Source organism: Chelmon rostratus, chromosome 1, assembly GCF_017976325.1.
Source record: "Chelmon rostratus isolate fCheRos1 chromosome 1, fCheRos1.pri, whole genome shotgun sequence".
NCBI lineage: Eukaryota > Metazoa > Chordata > Actinopteri > Chaetodontiformes > Chaetodontidae > Chelmon > Chelmon rostratus.
Window position 1 is genome coordinate 12,769,144 of NC_055658.1, and position 20,954 is coordinate 12,790,097.

A 20,954-nucleotide genomic window follows, 5' to 3' on the forward strand; every position below is an offset into this window, starting at 1 on the left:
TGCAACCACAAAAGCAGGGGGCAGGATGGGAACCCTCCAACTCGACAAGGCTACCCGCCTCATGGTCAACAGAGCCACATTGATTCTGCAGACATGTGATTGTTAGCAGTCTTTATAAGACGCTCAAGAAAAGTTTTTAGACATATATATATTTTTTCCAGACATGAAAGGTTGCCCACAGGACACCAGCACAAGAGCTTGAACTAAATTCCTAGTTCTACAGAAAGCTACTTTAATAATACCCCATGAACATGAAGTAGAAGTCTGCCCTCTTTACAGTCACTGTGGTCATTTTCCAAAAGAAAGCCCTTTGATTTATATAATACAGGATAATACAGGTGCACATTTTGCATGGCAGAGTATCCAACTGAATTCTAAAGAACATGGTGCCTCCAGGGGGCTGGGTGTTCACTCACTCATTCATTCACAACTACATTATTCACAAATACAGGTAAACCAACACCCACATCAGCCTAAGCAAAGAGAAACAAAGCTCAAGAGCAACATCAGTTTTAAGTTAAATGTGTGCAACCAAATATGAAAACAAATAAAGCAGTATCATCACATGAGGCCCACTGGACAGAGACACATTTAACAAACTGAGCACATCAGTCACTCAGTACACTTTCACCATGGAAGGAGGTAAGTGTTACCAGTATAAACCTCTGGCTGGGTTTGGCCATGGTTGGCCAAAAATATTGACTTTTGTTATATTCTCAGTGGAAAAGAGTGGCTTAGACAGTGTTCTGCCTTTTGTTAACCACAGTTGGAGTTGAAACGAAATATACCTCAGAATATTTTATCACAGTTAAATAGTGGCTACAGAAATCATCTTAAGTGACATTTAAACTCCAAGGAGTACAAATGCGTGTTGTTCAAAAATCACCTGTATTTGCATAACGCAGCAAGCAGAGTTTGTGTGATTGTCTGTATAGTCGGAAAAAAATAATTTATGTGGAATTCCCTTTGTGGAGAAACGAGTATCAATGCTTCATGTCACTAAGTGTTGAAAAAGACTTTAGGCCATTAAGAAAGCTCTCTCTCTCACACACACACACACACACATATACACACCCACCTACATTGTATAGACAGACACTGTTGTACTAAGAACAATGGTGGAGGCGCTCAACTTGGCTAAGAGGTGTGAGGTTTTGATTAAAGCAAGACAATTTGTCAGTGTCAGACTAAAGGGAAGAGAGAGAGTGAGGTGTTATGAAAATATCATTAAATCTCTGTAGCTGTGATGAATTATTGATTTGATGTGAATCTGGGTGGTGGCGCTGTGTTTTTGTTCAACCAATTAATGGCGTTGTTGCTCCCCATAGCAAAAAAAAAAACCTGTTTAGGCTGTGTGCAAGGGAGGAGAAGCTGTTTCAATATTGGTATTTGGCCATGAAAATATCTCAGTATTTTGTTTCTATTTATTGGTTTTGCTCCAAAGGATTTATTACACTTTTAATAATAGCCTAAAAGCACAAACAGCCCCGCTACCACCTCGTGTCCCAAATTAGACACAACATCATGGAAAAATTATTGTTCCTCAGTCCCGTTTATAAGGATGAAATCTACAGCACTTCCCCTTTAGGTTTAGCCCTGCAAGAATTATATGCTACAATTAAATTAGTTTAATCTCTAGATATTTTAAAGGCTTGATCAAATCTGCATTCATTGCACATAAACATTGTTGTGTGTGATCTATAAAAAAAACCCAAAAACACCAGAGGAGACAACCAGAGACTATTGTTTTTGATTTATTCTGGCTTTATGTTTCAGTCTTTCAGAAAATGGTCAGACTGAACTCTGAGTTTTGCTTGTGATTCTTACTCAGATTTTATTTGAGGTTAAGTGTGTGTCAGAGATAAGTGGGTGGGGTGGAAGAAGTACTTCAAATTTAAATAGCAGATACGTTATGCAAGTATGTTTTTATGCACTAAACTCGTGTGTATTAATGACCCATAGGACTCAAATTCAAAACTGTTATAAGCGTAACCTGCTACCTGCTGTCAGTGGGGTTCATGTTCATCTCATCCCAAAAAACATGCTGTGTTTACATGCACACAGTTGTTAGGAGTCAATCTTGTCCTTAATCAGTTTCAGAACATGTTTATATAGAACCTAGACTAACCCGGTTATTCCTATCTCCGACCACATGATTAGAGCATCATCAGAGAGTCTGATCACTGTGTCCTCAACATCTCTTGGGTCTGTTTATTTCAGAACCAACTGAGTTATTGTAGCTGTTCAGGATAAGCCCACTTAAACAGATGCTTTATCTAAGTAAAAGTACCGGCACAATATTGTACAAATACTTCAAGTTAAACTTGCAGTAAAATAATCTCTTTGGTTGATATAATATGTGACATTTTTAGATTTTTAATACTGATGCAATAATGTGTAAGCAGCATTTTACTGTTAGAGCTGGTTGAGATGGAGCTGGTTTATCTTGTGTAGAAACAGTAAGGCCAGACAAAACTGAGATAAAATGGTCATTGGGACAGAGAGCAACAAAACACTAAGTTCTGCCACACAAATCTGTTGTTGTTTTTTAGACTCTTATGTCATTGCTGCTTGTTTGTGAATGAGAAAGGATCATTTTACCTCTTTGGTCCTCAAATTGTTATTCAAATGAAACCATCGGAAAGGTTTGGAGGGAAAATGTGGAGCTCTTATTAGCACACAGACATCTGAAAGGTGACAAAAGGACCCAACCAGACACCGATTTACTGTAAGGAGTCACAAGCCAGTTGGTTGGAAGCCAATCTTAACATGTATATTTTATAAACTGCTCATATGTTTTTTTTTTAAATGTAGGATCCTCTGTCAGATCACTGTCATAGAGTAGAAACTATACTATTTCCCTCTGAATGTAGTGGAGTAGATGTGTAAACGAACAGAAGCTGGACATGCTCAGGTACAATTTTGAGGTACTTTACTTATACAGTTCTTGAGTAAATCTTATTGGTTACTACCACCACTGGAATTGTGTACAATTGTGTGGAATTTACTTCTTATTGGCAGAAATATAGCATGAGGTTAAAATTCAGTGTATTCTCCTCTGGTGTCAAGTTTTTACCTGTATGAACACATGGAAAATGATCTTGTTAATCATCTAATTGTTTGATTCTCTGGCTAATTGCTCTGTCAGTCCAGTCATGGGTGTGCACGCTCAGACAGCCGTCAGAAATCCTGGAGCTGGTTCCAGTGTTTACATGCCTCAGTATCCCTGTCTCTCTTTGAGAAAGCAGGATCACACATCCAGGTTTCTCAAAGCCAAGATAATGATGACTCTGGGTTTCTGGATCAAGGACATGTTTTTTCAGCGCACACGATACTTCCAGAGTGATTCTGAAAAGGCGCTTCCAGAAATGGCAGTTCCATTTGTTTGAGTACACAAGTTCTCTGTTACATCATAATTAGCTTGAAGTAAAAATTTGTTTTTGATCTACTTGTTAAACAGTTTTTTATTCAAGCTGGTGAAGGCAGTCAACTTGCATCAGCCTTTCACAAAGCATGGCTCTGTCACTGGAAAAACAATCAAACCCACCCTTTACATGTGGTGGCGTATCTCAGCCGCTTGCTGCCACACCGCTCATCTGAACGCTATGCCGTCACTTGCTGTTACCGCTGCCACTGCATTTCAAAAGCTCCACCCCAGCATCCACCCCTAGGCTCTGAGTCTACCTTCCCCTGGGGGGTGGAGTTCGTGTTGTCGCTCCTCACTCCCTGCTGTGCTGTGCTTGGTGCTTTCTTGGGTTGGCGAGGTCATATGCTGTACTTATTCTACATGCACATAATAATCCATTCCATATGACCGAGCTGACTGAACTATATCCCAGTGTGAAGCAGTTACTATACATGTATATAGTATAGAAATGCTGTTGAAACACTGTAACTTATTTTTAAATAAACCAAAATGTCACTTCTCAACCACATTTAGCCCAGTTTTAACCTTACAGACATACAGAAACTGGATCAGAAACTGGATGACACATTTATCTGACTATTGTCAGGAAGGTTGGCAGGTAAAATATGTCATCTGCTGTCTGTTTTCTTTTTTTTTTTTTTTTTTACCAAGACCCAAGGTCCTGTCTGTATCTGCCTGTAGTGCAAGGAAAACAATGACTGCTCTGGCTTGATAGTTTAGTTTTGGGAAAAAAAATTCCATGTCAGCTGTCTTGGGTCTGAGGTATGCTCTACAAAACAGGCAAAATTGGCACATCATAAAGTTTAATTTCATTTTTGGCATATTTTATTCAATTTGCTAACTTGTTTGGTTATATCCAATGTATGCAAGATGCTTAACAGTGAATATTCTTATTTTTAGAAATGCTAATGTAACTCACCCCATTGACAGGATATGTCTTCCAGTCCAGTTCTCCCAGCACTGTCGTAGTGTCCAACAGAACCACTAGAGAGAGCGGGGTGGTGAGAAAGAAAATCGTGTAAAATGGAGGAGAAAAATTGGAAGAGCGAGAGAACGACAGCGCAAGCACAAAGAGTGACAGGAGAGAGCAGAGAGGGGAAGAGAGAGAGGTTGGACAGTGAATTTAAAAAGAAGAGAAATGGAGGTGACAAAATAGGAAGAGAGCAGACAATAGTTATCAAGCTGTCAATGAGGAGCTGACAGAACTGTAAAGCCCTTATCAGATTCAACCACCTATGAAATAACAGCTCTTAGGAAAGTCCAGGAAAACAGCAACACTGACACAGAGCCGCCCTCCGTCTAGGTGAAGTCTGGAAGATTAGTACTCTCCTTCTCAGAGGTCAGGAGTTTTCTGTGCTACATGACACCAAAGATAAGCCAAAGATGAATAAAGGGGAAAGACAGAAGGACTGTGGAAACTTTAAATATTTGACCAATGAAAATATGACTTCATTAAAATTCATTTAATCCAGTCAGCATGACAGACTTTATGAACGGTGACAACCGTTTTAGTAGCAATATCACATTGTTTGGAGTGAACTGAACTTCCGCTTTGAACCAAATGATATAATTTTGTGACATGACAACACAGCCCAGTATCCTCAGCAAATACACCCACACAGAATGCAGTGCAGAAATAGTGTGCAACTGTATGTAGTGGAGGTTGGGGTGGCAACCGTGACTCTGACCACACTTTATTAATTTGCCATTACCGCGATCTTTTCCAAACTGTAACTAAACTGTAGTTGACATGCAGAGATACTGTAGAGAGTGAGAACTTTTAAAAACATGACCTGGAACAGTGACAAACACCTTGAAAATCTGAACAGCTTTGTGTGAAGTGCAGATAGATAACAGATCAAGACAGATGGACGGACGGATTTAATGATTTCATGATGAGGGGTGCTCACGCTCACTTCATACTTAGCATGCATAGTATGCATTTTGTATAATATCAGCCCAATAATGGCCGACACGTCAGACTTCATTGCTCATTTCATCCAGTCTATTGTGCATTAGTGGAAAATAATTGATGCACCTCGCGATGCCCCAACAAAAAGACTGTCATGTTTTACTTCTTTCGCCTGGTTTTGCAACTTCAACAAAGCCATCTCTGTATCTCAAATAAGTTGTTACACACTGCATGATACACTGCATCTCTGATAGTGTTTTTGCGTGAGCACGTTAACAACTGTCTTCCTTTGTCTGCGTCCATGACCACGTTGTCTACATACAAGTGTAACAATCTCAAGCTGTCTGCACTCTGGTCACGGCTCGGGCATGAAAAGAGTCATTATCTGGCCCTTGCTAAGCCCCCCTGAGCCAATTTGATATGATGAATGTGCAATTTCCTTTGTCTCCACACAGCCAGTTAATTACAATCTCTATCAATAAAGTGAGTCCCACTTCAGTGGTCGACATTATAGACCAAAGAGTCACATCCTTAGACGACCTGTCACTCCAGTGTACAGCGGACTTTGCCAAATCTTGACTAATTTAATGGGGTTGCCACTGTTTTGAGAACAAGTTAGATAACCGGAGAAGATACACTTTGGTGAGACTAAATGAACCGCTTCAGTATTTACAGAGACTTCATTTAGCCTTGATCCCCTGCTGGTAATTAAGGGCTGAATTATAATAAGATGGCCTTGCCTCTGTTCAAAAGGAGGACACAGAGAGAGTGAGGGAGGGGAACTGAGAGACAGACCAAGAGAGACAGAAAGATATTGATTTTTGACTAAATTAGACAAACAATCTTTCATGATCATGAGCAATGTTCCATACCATGTTTGACAGACGCAAACTTTTTCCAAACACTACTATCACTGTCCGTCTGACACACACGCACAAACACACACACACCCCCCCAAGCATGCATAAGCAGTAATGTAGTCATAAAATAATTACATTTCTGCAACTACCTTTGGAGCCAGGAAATAACAGATGACCCAAGACCACAATGCTAAATTTGATACACAGATTTTCTCACCTAAAGCACACACACACACACGCACACACATATGCCGACAAGTATTTATCAGGAGGCTAAATCGCATTACTCTTGTCTGGGTATTGTGTCTGGAAGCGTAATAATCAGTGACTGTCCTTCCTAAATTTTCCTGACCGCTTGGAAATGATCACATTCTAGAAAATAAATGGGTACAAATCATCTAAATAGCAGTAAATTGCTACAGTTGATTATTGGCACACCAGTATTGCAGAGTGAGGTGTTCAATGTGTGAACAAACAAATCTCTAACAGTGAATCCTCAAAGCGCATTGAATAATTCATGTCACTGACTTTTTTTAGTATTAAAAGCTCACTGAAACACAGAAGCAATCATGATATGATAACTTGGCTGGAAATAGGTGGTTACTGAGCTATTAATCCCATTAACAGTGCTTGTTTAGGCTTGGTTTTAAGCCTGGTTTTGTACCAAACTGAACGACAAAGTTTGTAAGAGACTCGGACTCTTTGAACCGACCTGAACGAAAGGCTTCCAATGCTTGCTTGGATGCACATGCATGTTATGTGCAACGCTCGACAGTGGAGGCAGCAAGGGAATGACACGTTCACAATTTATACAAGATCAAATTATATAAATGAATTTGAAATAAATGAATTGGCATTATTCAAGAGGCAAAATAATGTGTATTTGTAATGAAACTCAGTTAGCTTAGCTTGCAGAAGCAAATAGGACTGGATGTTAAACCTCAATAGCCTATTTTTTGAGCACCGGTATTTGACAGATTATTTTAAATTACAAAAAGATGCCACCCTCCTGAGATACTGAGTGCTGCTCTTCTTTCAGCCTCATGCACACCACATCAACATGTGGAAAAATGCTTGACAGGCCTGCCACAGCCTTGTTGCAGTTACTAAACTATGATGGACAGTTGCTGTTTGGAGGAGAGCTTTAGCAAAGGGTCAGTTGTATTACTACACTGGGCAAATAAACACCTCTTTTTAAAATCGAATCTACTGCTTTTTCTATTTTATATCAATATTTCCTATTTTTATGGAAAATTCATTTTTTTCAATAACTTCCATGTCATGTGACCCAGTGACTCCAAATTAATACCGAATTTTACAACCCTGCATTCCAAAAATCCCCAAATAAATGAAATAGAATGTGAAAACTTGCTAATCCCTTTTGACCTGCGCCCAGCTGAAAACAGTACCAAGACATATGTTTAACGTTTTATCTTAGTCTGTCTGTTCATTCTGGTTTTTTATTCATACACGCTCTAACTCTGCTGTCATTGCAGACCCTGCCACTCCCACCTGCCAGCCCTTCCACCAGTAGAATCATGTCACCTGCTCCCCCTCCCTACACACCTGTTTCCCATTCCCTCATTAGCTTCGTGGTATATATATACTGGCCCATCTCCACTTGGTCTCTGTCAGGTTGTCTTTGTGCATTAGCTTTCCAGCATCTTGTTTTACCTGCGATTCTTCTGACCCTTCTCTCATTTTTTGACTTGTTTTGTTTCTTGGATTTTGCCTTAGCCTGACCCTTTGCATCTTGTTTGCCTGCCTGGGTTTTTGTACCCTTGTAGCTTTTTTAGCATTAAGACTCCTAGACTTCTCCTCAGCCCCCCTGTGTCATGTCTATAGGCTTCTATTGTTTTTTTTTTTTTTTTTTTTTTTCTTTTCTGAATTTGAGACCAGCAACATGTTTTTAAAAAGTTGGGACAGGATCAATAAAAGACTGTGAAAGTTGTGGGATGCTCCAAAAACACCTGTTTGGAACATTCCACAGGTTAACAGGTTGATTGGTAACAGGTGATAGTATCATGATTGGGTATGAAAGGAGCAAGTAAGTAAGGATAGCGCGAGGTTCACCACTTTGTGAACACATGATTGTATAAAGGAGATTACTGCATGAGCTCAGGAACACTTTGGAAAACTGTTGTTGGTGAACAGTTTGTTTGCAGATGATTTATTCTGCTTTTATTTGCTTCACACAGCATCTAAACCAGGCATCTCAAACCGGTTCCATGAAGGGCCGCGTGGCTGCAGGTTTTCATTCCAACCCAGGAGGAGCACATCAGGCCAACCAATCAACATCAAGGGATCACTTAGTTATCAGCTGCAGACTGAGATCAGCTGATTAATTGATTCCAGCCTGGTGTGTTCCTCCTTGGTTGGAATGAAAACTTGCAGTCACGCAGCTCTTTATGGAACTGGTTTGAGATGCCTGAATTCTAAACTTATTTGGAATCAGGGTTTTATTGCAAACCATACAAATAGGACACACTTTATTGGATTTTTGTATTACTTATGCAGTATATTTTAAAATTTTTATATCTGTTTTCCCCACTACCTTCCATGTCACATGACCCACCTGTCGGTATCGGCTCACAGGTCACATTGGAGAGCTCTTTTCCTTCATCATTCTTGTCTTAACTTTCTCCATCAGGCTCTATGCCCTTCTGTCCTTTTCTGTTTCCTTTCTTAATATGCCAAGTTGGCAAGCAAAAAGTGAAATTGGGATTTTTTCCACTAAAGCACACGTCACTCTGAACGTGTGAGTTGTATGCAGCGCATGACACACACGCTGTCCAGCCTTTGCCACCTTTGTCTCAAAAAACCCTTCTACTGTTCTGTTGAACAGGGGCTTCTGACTGAATTGCATGGCTTTATTCTTGCTTTTCCTGCTAACATGTTGTCTTGTGTCCTTGTGTTAGACTGTAGGTGCTACGTTTTAACCTGTTTCATCTCAAAGGTTCCCTGTGGAGCTTTTCACTTCTAGCAGCTCTACAGAGCAGCCTTTCTATGAGTGTGCCCCATTTTGTTTCTTTTGTGCATGCACCCGAGGAGGCACGTCCAAAATATTTAAAAATTTCAAGTGTTTCATGAGGAAAGAATCACGTTAAAAACATTTGCTGGACCTCAGGTATACGCACAAAACGTGTGTGTGTGTGTGTGTGTAACACTGAATATAGCTTTTGTTTGTTTAGACAAAAACTCCATAGGGCACCTTTACCTGACTGTAAAAATGAAAGAAGATCATGATGCAGTAAATATACTCCATATTTTGAGCAATCATTTAAAAAATGTTTGGCTGTCTTGAAGGAATAAATTGACATTTTGGGAAGTACACATATTGGCTATCTCCCCACTTGTGGTCTCTCTGTAAAACCACAGCTTCTCTCTTTTAACATTTATGTTTGTATACAGATCGATTAAACAAGATATAACGTGTTCATTAGTAAGCTCTAGAGGTGCTGGCGGGCAGATTTTTGACCTTTGGTGAGACCCAGGCAAGCTGTTTCCTCCTGCTACCAGTTTTTATGCTAAGCTAAGCTAGTCATCGCCTGGGTCCAGCTTTATATTTACTATACAGACATGAGAGTTTCCGGCACAGTGATGATGCACGTTGAAGTTCTGGATGTTGCACGTAAATATTGCCTGATATCAAACATAGCTGTCGACTGACTTGTTAAGCTCCGTTTCCTTATCATCATCATCTCATAAAAGATAGAAAAAGGTAGCAAAGCCGTCTACTGGCAGTGGGAAAGGAGTCGATGGCCTATTTTTAACCCACACTTAAAAAACTGTCATATACACACAAATTTTAGTGTAAAAGTGGTATACAGCATCGAATAAGCATATTTCCTTAAGTGTCAAACTATTACTTTAAGGATTTCATTTTTAGTGGCACAGGTATCATGATGCAGCAGAGAAATGCCTCCATTATTTTACCTTCAATATTGTGATTTTATTTGACCTATGAGTCCTGCCACTCTTGGCAAATACAACGAATGTTGTTGTGTAGTTTCCACCAGGTGCATGGACTTAGTTCAGTGGCACCAAATGTGTGATTTCACTATTAAAAGCCTCACCTACTTACTGTGCAATCACATATATTAGACAGATGTCTTCATTGGCAGGTTCAACACACAGCCTTTGTCGAACAGTGGTTTTCAGAAAATTGCTGTGTATTTCTGTGGGTGACACCTGACTAAAACCTGGGCTTGAGCAGAATGGGAAACGTTTTATATATATCTTCCCTGCTCAAAAGATAGACATTAAGCTGGAATCCTCAAGTCCTCATCCTTCAAGTAGACAAGCCCTTGGCTTAGATCCCGCAGAGAGACAGACATTTCTGCAAGGGTCCTTGTATTTATTTATTCATTTTGCAGTTTCCAAGATATGGTTTCAAAAAGCCATTGGGAGAGAAAGAATCATTATTTTCTACATTTAATGATGATAAAAGCTGACGGCAGCATCTAATTCACCTAATCATGACACAGATGATGTTGCATCCTTGTATTAAAGGGCAGTTCGATGTCTTTCTGAATGTTTCTGTTGTGTTGTGATGAGATGGTTGCAGAGATATCAGACCCCTCCTTTTAAAATACACACTGTAGTGCTCAAATATTTAGTCAATTATGTGATAAATTGATTTTGTGAGCAATTTAAAAAGAAAAGAAATTTGGAATTATTCTAGCTTCTCAGATCCATCCATCCATCCATTTTGGGGGCAGCAGTCTAAGCAGGGATGCCCAGACCTCCCTCTCCCCAGACAGCTTCTCCAATGTTATTGTGATAAATATTAGATATTCTCACATGAATTTATCAGTTTGTAAAATGAATCTGAACGTTTTTTGACTGTTGATCAGACAAAATATCCAGTTGACCGTTCACTAAACCCCTCACCCAAACAGGGAATGTCCAAGGTTGCACAGGTAGGCTAGAACTAACTTCATACTGCAGTACAAGAACAATGCTACTTCTTTATTTACATGTATTCTACAGGCGAGCTGGTGAAGATGCTGACTTTTTACCTTGGACATGTAGCTTCAGCCTCAGTTTTTTAGCATGCTATCATGCCTGCAGCATGCAAGTGCATATTTGAGATCCCTTTCACAAGGTTCTCCTTTTGAAACAAGTCAGGTGGAAACATCAAAAAGTTAGCTACTCACGGCGTTCTCAAGCAACTCATGGAGGTAGCATTAGCTTAATTAGCTAGCAGGTGACAGTTGAGAATTGTCATTTCAGTCTACAATCTGCGATCAGCAACTCAAAGTCAGAAGCCTATTTTTGTCTGAAATGAACTGTCAAACATTACGAAGATTTTCCAGTAATCTGCCACTATCCTTGTAGATTGTGCATGCGCTGTGTGAGAGAGTGACAGATATATAGCAACATAAACTAAACGGGGGCAGGAGGTTAGACATCGTTGATTTTAAAACATCACATAAGGTCACTTTTGTGGAATTTACCTTTATTTTTGACATAATTTAAGACAAATGATCTTCATTTTGACCACAAAGGCAGCTAAACGACTGAAATACCCTGTTATATAAAGACTGCATCTCAGCTCTCATACTTTCTGTCTCATGACTCTCTTTGTCTGAGAGGACATGCACGAGTGATTCACATTCATTCAGAAAAGTCACTCTGAGAAATTTCTCCTGGCTAACATTTATTAGCTTGTTCTCACTTTAAGGTAAACTCCTCACACTGTCTTTTTTTTTTTTAAAGTTTCCCCTGTGTGCATTCCCTCCTCTTCAAGCCTGTCACCACCCACCACCACAGGCAGACAGGCATCCTGTGGGGAAAACTAAGCACACACACACACACACACATGCACACACACAATGCACACAGAAAAATGAAGTGAAAGAGACTTGACATTTGGCTAGTGAAAGGGCTCCTGTCATCTTTGAAAATGTGTATCCTAAACATTAAACATTCAGGAAGGAATATTAAACTGACCTCTGAAAATGTGTGAAGTGGAAGAAGCGATTACATTATGACAACCATTTACCCATTTGACTTATGAGTACAACTGAGGGGAGATAACATCATTATGTCCTGTGTTTCTCAACCAATGCCTGTGTGACTGGAAGTAAATTCTGAAAAGTGGGGAATTATTCTGATACATTTAGTGTCAATCACTGGCCCAACATAATAAAATCTGCATGTTTCTTACAGTAGTATAACACGTGTTTGTGTGAGCAGTCCTCATGGGGCTGTATGGACCAAGGCCTGTTTTATTTTCAGCCATGAATGTGTGAATCATAGAATGCAGAGAGGCAGAAACAGGCAACTCGAAAGCACCACTATAGCTGACAGAGTGTGCCAGAGGCTGACGTTCACTGTAACACTTTGTGGTCCCTATAGCTGTGGCAGTGTTTCTGTGCACTCAGATTTTGGAGGTGAAGTATAATGTCAGAGCCTCCTCCTCCATAATTTGGCTGATGGAGCTGCTGTCTGTGCCTAACAGCACACAGAAGGTAGATAAAGCATGAGTTCCATCGCCATGTTTAGACTTTTAAAGCCGTATAAAGTTCTCCACTGTCAGTAATTAAGACCACAGATAAATCCATTGAAAACAGCCAACAAATAACATTTCTTCATGCATTTTGATGCTGTAAATGTGTATAGCTACTAAAACATCACCATGTTTAGTCTTTCAAATAGGTGCATTGTAAGATACAGCATCAATGACTGGGAATACAGATAAATCTGTAACCAATTTCAAGACTGTAAATGTATAAATATGTATCCTTTGACACATTCAGATGTAAAGTTATGTGTTTTTAGACCGAGTACACTGAACGTCACTAAACCGTGATTGAGACTGACATCTCTTGGTTCATTCAGCAAACTGACGATTGTACAGACAGTTTGAGGCTGTAAATGCATCTTTAAGTTTGGATTTTTTGTAAAATTCAGAGCCAAAATCATCTATTTATCTGACAAAGCAGATGTAAAAAGTGACCAAAATATTATTATCACTTCCATGGTGAGAATTTCAGAGGTGTGTGTCGGAAGCTAGACAGTGAGACAACCTGCTCAAACCAAGACAGACGTCTCTTGGTTCAGCCAACAAATTGAAATATTGTGTACATGTGTTTTGAGGCTATACATGCACATAAATGTGTATTTATTGATCAATTCAGAGCCAAACTAATCTCTTTTATTAGCGAGTCAGTGGAAAAAGTAACCAAAGCATTATTACTACTTCGTCCAGTCTTTCAAAGATGTGTTTCATAAGATGAACAGTGTCAACCTAAAATATTAAAATATTTACATGCATTTTGAGGCTGCATGTGCATATTTGTGTGTTTTCTGTATTTCTGGATTCTATATATTTGGATTCAGACAACAGAAAAACACCAGAAGTAAAACACATTAGGCACCCAGATGTAATTATGTTATTAAACAATTACTATCCTAATGTACAAAATAGCCTCGTTTCACTTGTGAAAATACTACATTGCATTTCTTATCACGGCTTCCATGTAAGATAAGTGAAGGCACTACATTGTTTCAATATGCGCATTTGTTTCAACTCCTTAATATGTAAATAGGTATTATTTCATGGTCGCGGGCAGTAAGCGAGAGGCATTGTAAAACGTTAAGTTACCTGTTCTGCGCGTGAGTCTGCAGGTGTGTGTGATGCGGGAGAGCAGAGGATCAGTTTTGTCGGAAAACACTTTAAAATGGTCTGATTTGGCGCATCCGCCCTCATTCTAAGTCTGCGCTCGGACGCAGAGACGCTCGTTGTGCTCACCTTGGTTTGTGGTTCCCGGGTCCGACAGGATACTTTCAAGCAGGAACAAAAACACACAGTATTTCCCACCGGACCACATCGTTGAGTCAGACGCAAGTGCGCTCTGAACTAAAGCGTCGCACAGACTCCTAAATAGAGCCCCAAAATGAAAATGTAAGGAGGTTTCATGAAAGAGGCTGCTGAAATCGTCCCAGTATCCAGACTCAGAAGGTCACTCTCGGATCCACCTCGGAGTTGTTTATTTCTTGTTTATTTCTTTATTTATATGCAGCCAAGCATCCCGAATCCGTCCATGTGGGGACGCGCAGACAGACGGCATGAACGACCGGCCATTGCGCGCAGAGACGCGGCGACTTGAGCTGTAGCAAGTTCAAGAATGAATCAACGGAGGAGTTGTCTGGAAGCCTGACACGCGGACAGGTCGGACGTCGGCACGTGCAGACTATCCCAAAAGTGTCCAAAAGCGAACTTCCCCGATGAGTGATTAGAGTAAGGTCACTGTTTTTGCCTTGTTATGTTTTTGTCCTGAAACGAGAGAGAAGTAGGGAGAGGGAAAAGGGAAACCCCGGACTTCCCGCCTCACTTTCAGCCAACGCATCCCTCACTGTGACTCTGTATCACTGCGTCTCTCTCTCTCTCTCTCTCTCTCTCTCTGCAGCCCGTTTTTATGCCTCAGCCAGATATTCAGGAGCCAAGCACGCCTGCAAATCCAACTTGGTCTTTTGGCGAGATTTCACCTCATTTCTCACTTTACATCATGTTAAACGCGCGGGTCAGTCGTTTTCCATCAGATGTTATTGATTCCGGGGGGGACGCCCGGGAGATGGAAGGAAATATGAGGCCATTATTAAACTCGTGTATCACTTCTGTGCTGTGATGTAGGTTATACCTGCATTGCATTATGTTGTAGGAATAGTAATGTGTCTGGGGCAGTTTCTATTTATGGTGGCAAGGGAGGAAGGCAAGCAGACAAATAGATAAGTTGATATAGGGCATGGTGGGTTGAAGCTGCGCGCACACGCACACACGCACACACACACACACACACAGAAAGAGAGAGAGAGTGTGGTGTTTCGTCACGTTTGGGGATATTACATAGGCTTACATCCACTCCCTGGAGACCCACCCTAACCTTAACCCCTCGCTCTTAAATTTAATGATCTGCATTATGGGGACTTGCTTTGTCCCCATAAAGAAGGTGAGTCCCCACAATGTAGAAACAGATTTATGCCCCCAGATCGTGAGTATACGTGCACACGCACAAACACACCTTCATTTAAATGTTCTTGTGAGTCACTTCATTGCATTGCTATAAATGAAGACGTTCTTTTTGCAGGGCATCATAGATTGATTCAACACAAAAGTAATTAATTAACGTTGTTCTGTTTTATATCACTTTTATATTGCTGTTTGTTTGCCGGTTATCCGCTTTAATGCATTGCATGCATGTGAAGTAATGCATATGATTCCATCAGCAGCAACAGCAATTTGTTTGAAGAACTCAGTGCACAAACAAGAGAAGATTTTAATGAAAACTGCAGGCAAATAAACACACAGTTTCATTTAGCAACAAACAAACAAAGGGGTCAACGGATTATCGTTTTAATCCTTTAATGTGCTTGTGCGTACATTTCCATGTTTCATATTTATGTCAGATTATGGCTGATATGCTAATTAGGGAGTACCGCAGTCGACATTTTCACATTGTAATTGAGCTTTTAGTTAAAGCTCGTCCTGACACAAAGAGTTTCATCCTTGCTTCAAACACTTCTACCTGTCCTGACTGATGGCCTGAGAGCTTTAATCTGTAACACAACAGTGGAGGCGACTGTTCATAGAAATCCACTGGGAGTCAGTCAGGGAGAAGGTATAATGACCCTCTGGCCTCCAGAGTCACAGCTCAGCTGTTGGAGGATAAAGGCGCTGCTTATCAGTCACTCATTGTCTGTATGAGTGACAGCTCAAGTAATTGCTGGCTGCATTGACACCGGTGTTGCAGCATTTACGCAGGAGATACAGTTTAAAAATGTTAGCATGTGGTTGCTGACAAGAAATACTCTACTATATGTTCTTTGTGGTCTTGTACATAAAACAAATGGATATCTAGGTTGCTTGCCTTGTGTAGACATAGTGAGTCGCCAAGAAACCTAAACCCAAGTTTGTGGCTTTCTTGGGCTGCAAAAGTTTTAATGTTAGTGTCAAGGTGAACCTTTTCCTGAAAGTCAAACTGACCTGTCTTCCAGGTTGCTCCCCAAGGCTGGCCTGTGGCATTGGGCAAGATAAGCAACTAAGTGCAAAGCCCTTTCTTTCATTGCCTTCTTTGTTGCTTCTCTGAGGCTGCGTTCACTTTTAACCCAGCTCATGGTCAGTTCAATTTTTGAGTAGATGGCAAATGTTACTTTTCAAACGTTACCATTTGTTGCCTCTTTCAGCCCAGTATTCCTAAAAAAGACCGTAGTGGCCGTCTAGCATAATACAGCTTTTTAGCACCATGGACAGTGACGCCAGACTGTCAAAGTGTGATATTATTTTAATCTTGGTGTGTTGCAAAGCCATATGATGACTGAAAATGACCATACTCTGTCAACTTGTTTGGCTGGAAACTATAAGCAATGGTTGACATCAATCACCTTTGTTTTATAGAATAATTTTAGTTTTCAGTTTTGTCTTTCTCTCTGCTGTAGCCTCCCTTTCTACCCGCTGTTTGTCAGACTCTAGAGACATGGAAGGTGATTCTAAACAATTCTCATCTGCTTTCAATATTTTCATCATTCTGCTTTTGCAAAATCTGGTAAATTTCCTTGAGTGTTGTCACAAGACCGCAAGTTCTAAAATGAAAAAAAAATGCTGGAGCTGTGGAGTTGGAGAGAAGGAAAAACTCAAGCTAGCATCCATATATTGTCAAATATAAGGCACATAAAGACACTGAGTGAGGCTCGACTCGTCTCAAATGTCAAAGCACACATAACATTGTTTTTGACATATAGTAGGTACATAGGTCAAAATGCTTTGATATTGATTGCAATATCTGGATTTTACCCAGTGGAAAATAACAGAGGATGTTTTGCACAGCAATAGATGCACAGTGCAGCCATTAGCATGGGCCACACAGGTGCTGCAGTAGGTTAGACAGGATGCTGTGGTTAAGTATGACCTAAGGTCGCTGTGATATCTGCTGCAGTCAGCAAGAGGTGAAGACTGTCTGAGAGGAAAACAGAGAACTTATTTTATTTTATTCTCTTGTGTCCCTTTTTTCATTGTTGGATTATTGTCCTTTTGTGTCTCAAGCTTCAGTGGTGCTTGAGCAACATGAGCCTTGGCCACATTTCATGTAGCTGTATCTCTCAACAAGTGAAATGTTAATTCAGTGGAATGCTCTTTTAAGAAATAGCCAGATCTTATTAACATATTTCTGTGAAACATACTGAATGCATTTGTGCTCCCCAGAGGATTTATCATTCCTCTTCTGAACACTAATGAGCTACTGCATCACTTACAATAACATGTGAGCTATCCCCACACAGTATCTTAAAAGCGAACCGGCAGATTGCCATGAAATTTGCCCAGCCCGCTCATGCTTCAAAGAAGATAAACCATTTTGATGTTAACTACCAGCATCACTCTCAAGAGAAACCATTTGTGTTTTTAAACCCCACTACTTTTAATTATCCAAGAAAAAGAACATTACAGTGTCTAGGGACTGCTAATAGGGGTTTAGGCTTTTGTATTGTTTCTGCTGTACATTTAACTTGTTTAGGAAATCTGCTCTCCTCACCTTCACATGCATGACATGGTGTTTGTGTTCTGATAGGAGCTGTCTTTAAAATAGCAGCCTTTGGGCTAAAAGGCTATGCATTACATCCACCTTTTACCTTTTAACTTTAACTTTTTTATGACTTTGCACAATGAATACATGTAAATATATAACATCCAGATCTTGACTTTATTGATGGTGATTTTTAGAACATAATGGTTAGTAGTGGATAATGGATTGTTAGAAGAGCAAAATGATGACTATGGATCCCTGATGAGGGGCCATGAGGAGAGATGGTTTAAGGGGATGATGCAGCAGTTGCATCATGGTTGGACTACCCACCAATTATTTCAATGAATTATGTTATTATACATTCTGTTAAACCTTGAAAACAGTTTGCATAATTGTCATCACTTCTCAAGGCTTTGGCCTTCACTGTCTTTTAATTGTATAATTGTCATGTTAAAGAGCTGCAACATGTCGGTGAGTTATGAACACGAGAAGAGTTTTCTAAATTAAGTTAAGTTTGCACCTTTTCTTTTGATAATAATGTTCTTTTTACTTTCATTGTATTGTTTGTGTCCTCTCTCCATCAATGCTTTCCTTTTGAAATAGGCCAGAAAACATTGTGTCACAATACATTTTCCTCATTGCCCCATGCTCATTAAAACTTCAAAAGGCCGTTCTTACAGCAAATGAACAGAAAATAAAGTGAAGGATAGCTGCATGCAGGGACTTGAATACAGTATTGGCATTAACATGAAATATTTCATTGGCGAATATGAACTTTAACACATTTTTATTCTCTAATTTCTCAAATGTGTTTTGAGAGATAAACTGCACATATTTAAACCTTTGCACCAGAGTCATTAATAAATGTAACTGCAAATCACGTTTAAGAGATCAGTTCAGGTTTTTTGAAGTTGTATTAGGTACTTATCCATAGTCAGTGTGGTACCTCCAGTTTATGGTGGTTAGCAAGGCACCAGTTTGGAGAAGCAACAGGAGTGCCAGTGTAGGAAGCTAAGCAATTTAAAGAAGTGAAAATATTCTATATATAACTTACACTTATGGATTTTTTTTTAGGTGTGCCTTCTTTTTGGTGGCTTAAATACATTTTTCTGCTGCTCCCAGTGCATTGCTTATCCTCTGTGCTGGTACTCCTGCTGCTTCTCCAAAGTGGGGGCGTTCCAACCACCATCTACACTGACTGTGGAGAAGTACTGACCTGACGCGCCAGATGGTTTGTTGCACAGAACCATCTGGGAAGTCATCCTTGGAAGCACTTTAAAAAAAAAAAAAATGCTCGGTAGGTGATTGGGTGAACCATCTGCCCATCACCATCTATCACTCACTTGTCATGCGTTCATCACAGCCAAACCACACCTGTAGCTGCCAGGAGTCCCTCATTGGATGCTGATTGGTCCAAACCTCTGTGGGTGGCCACAAGCGCATAGTTTGAAGCCTGTCAAGATGGATTCTCCACTAGTGTGATCTCACAATCTTGTGAATCTGGCTGCCTCATATGATATGATAAGTACCTCATTCAACCCCACTTCAAAAAAATCATTTAAGTGCCTTTGACACAAAAAACACAATTGGTGTAAAAAGACGAATAAGGACTATTGTCCTGACACACAACAGATGTACAGAGAGTAAAGGATCATTTTCTGTTCACAAGCTGCAGTGCCTCAGCACTGCCCGACTGATTTTTCCCTTTTTACAGTGGCTAACATTCACTTTAAATCCACCCACCTGAAAACCTTCAGTTCTTGTTTGTTCTTTGAATTGAAAATTGACGCACCGTGTTGCTCAAGATTCTGAAACACAGATGCAGCTTCCCCTGTGTAACAATAGCTTAGAGCTGATCATTTACAGAGACTACACAAGCCCATATATAGTCCAGATCCCCAAACTTGTATGGATGTATGTAATGTATGGATTTTGTGTCTATACGTTGTCAAATAATTTCTTTGCATACTGACCCGTTGAAGGTGGGGTGAGGAGGATTGTGAGTCAGGCGAGGCTGTGATGCTCATTGTCAAGAAAAGCTTGGTTTTGATCCTTCGCAGTTCTGGCGAAGTAATGAAATGAAAAAAAGATCAATATGTTATAATATCATTCTCAAAGTTCTTGCAATTCATCCTATGGGGAACATGAACATCTTTACTAAATTTCCTGGCAATCCAACCCGTAGTCCAGGAGATATTCCAGTCTGAACCAATGAGTCGTTAATGGTGCCGGTGAACAAGTCTGGTCATTAGTGAAGCCATTAGGATGCATCATCTGGGAGCCATGAATGTCTGTGCAAAATTTTATGTCTTTCCATCCAAAAGCTGTCGGGATATCTCACCAAAGTGGTGCACCTGGATTTTGACCAACATAGCAACGCAAGCATTGTTAAAAACTGAGCATTACAAAGGGAATAAATTTGCAGATAAAATAAAACATTTAGATATAGTAAAGGGGGGTATTGGAACTGCTGTTCAAGTATAAATCATGCTAACTATAATACACTCACACTCAAGATGATGATGATGATGAAGTATTAGTAGGACGGAGAAAAAAAGTAATCGTGTAATGATCCTTTAAAGTTTGCAGAGTGGGGGTGAATAAAACAGCCCTACCAGTGAGAAGTCTTTCCAGATACCAGGACAGAAGGATCTGTGAAAGAATAAACCCTCATTAAGTCCTGGACAGGGATTATCACTCCTCAACTGCAGACTGACTGGGACCGTAAAAAGCTTTAGAGCATAATTTCCTGCAATCCATTTACTCTTACACGTCTCCTCTGCTGCTGGACACCTCACATTGTGTTGCCTGATTATTCCTGATTCTGCCTGCCTGTCAGCCTACATCTTTATTTGCCCTCCACATTAAGACTGTCCATCCCTCCTCTCCCTCTGTGCTCCTTTGCTTTCTTTGTATCCCGCCACACTCTTCAACCTCTCTCCTCTCCTTCTCTCTCTCTCTCTGTCTCACCTCAGCCTTGTTGTTCATTCCCTCTGCCTCCCTCAACACCTCCTCTGCTTCTTCTTTCCTTGTCTCTTCCTTTCCACAAACAACCCATTCCTTTCCTTCAGATCTTTCTGCTGTAGCGCCGAGACACCTACCCACGCACTCTTTTTCCCTCCGTCCATCTTATTCTGTTATGTGTGACCTCTCTCTCTCTTTTTTTCCCACTCTCACTCTCTCATTCGCTCCCCTCCTCCCATCTCTCTCTCCCTGAATATTTCATGATT

The 20,954-nt window shown here is 40.3% G+C and overlaps 1 protein-coding gene across 1 annotated transcript in view; it reads right to left on the reverse strand.

The window, feature by feature from the left end:
* Positions 1-14,037, reverse strand: part of LOC121606585 (ephrin type-A receptor 6-like) — a 52,900-nt gene extending 38,863 nt beyond the window's left edge. Inside the window, exons 1-2 of the mRNA XM_041936995.1 lie at positions 13,959-14,037; positions 4,347-4,411 (exon numbers count right to left, since the gene is read on the reverse strand). Of these exons, the coding sequence (XP_041792929.1) occupies positions 4,347-4,411; positions 13,959-14,037 (144 nt within the window). The remainder of the gene's footprint in view (positions 1-4,346; positions 4,412-13,958) is intronic.
* Between the last annotated feature and the right edge of the window lie 6,917 nt (positions 14,038-20,954).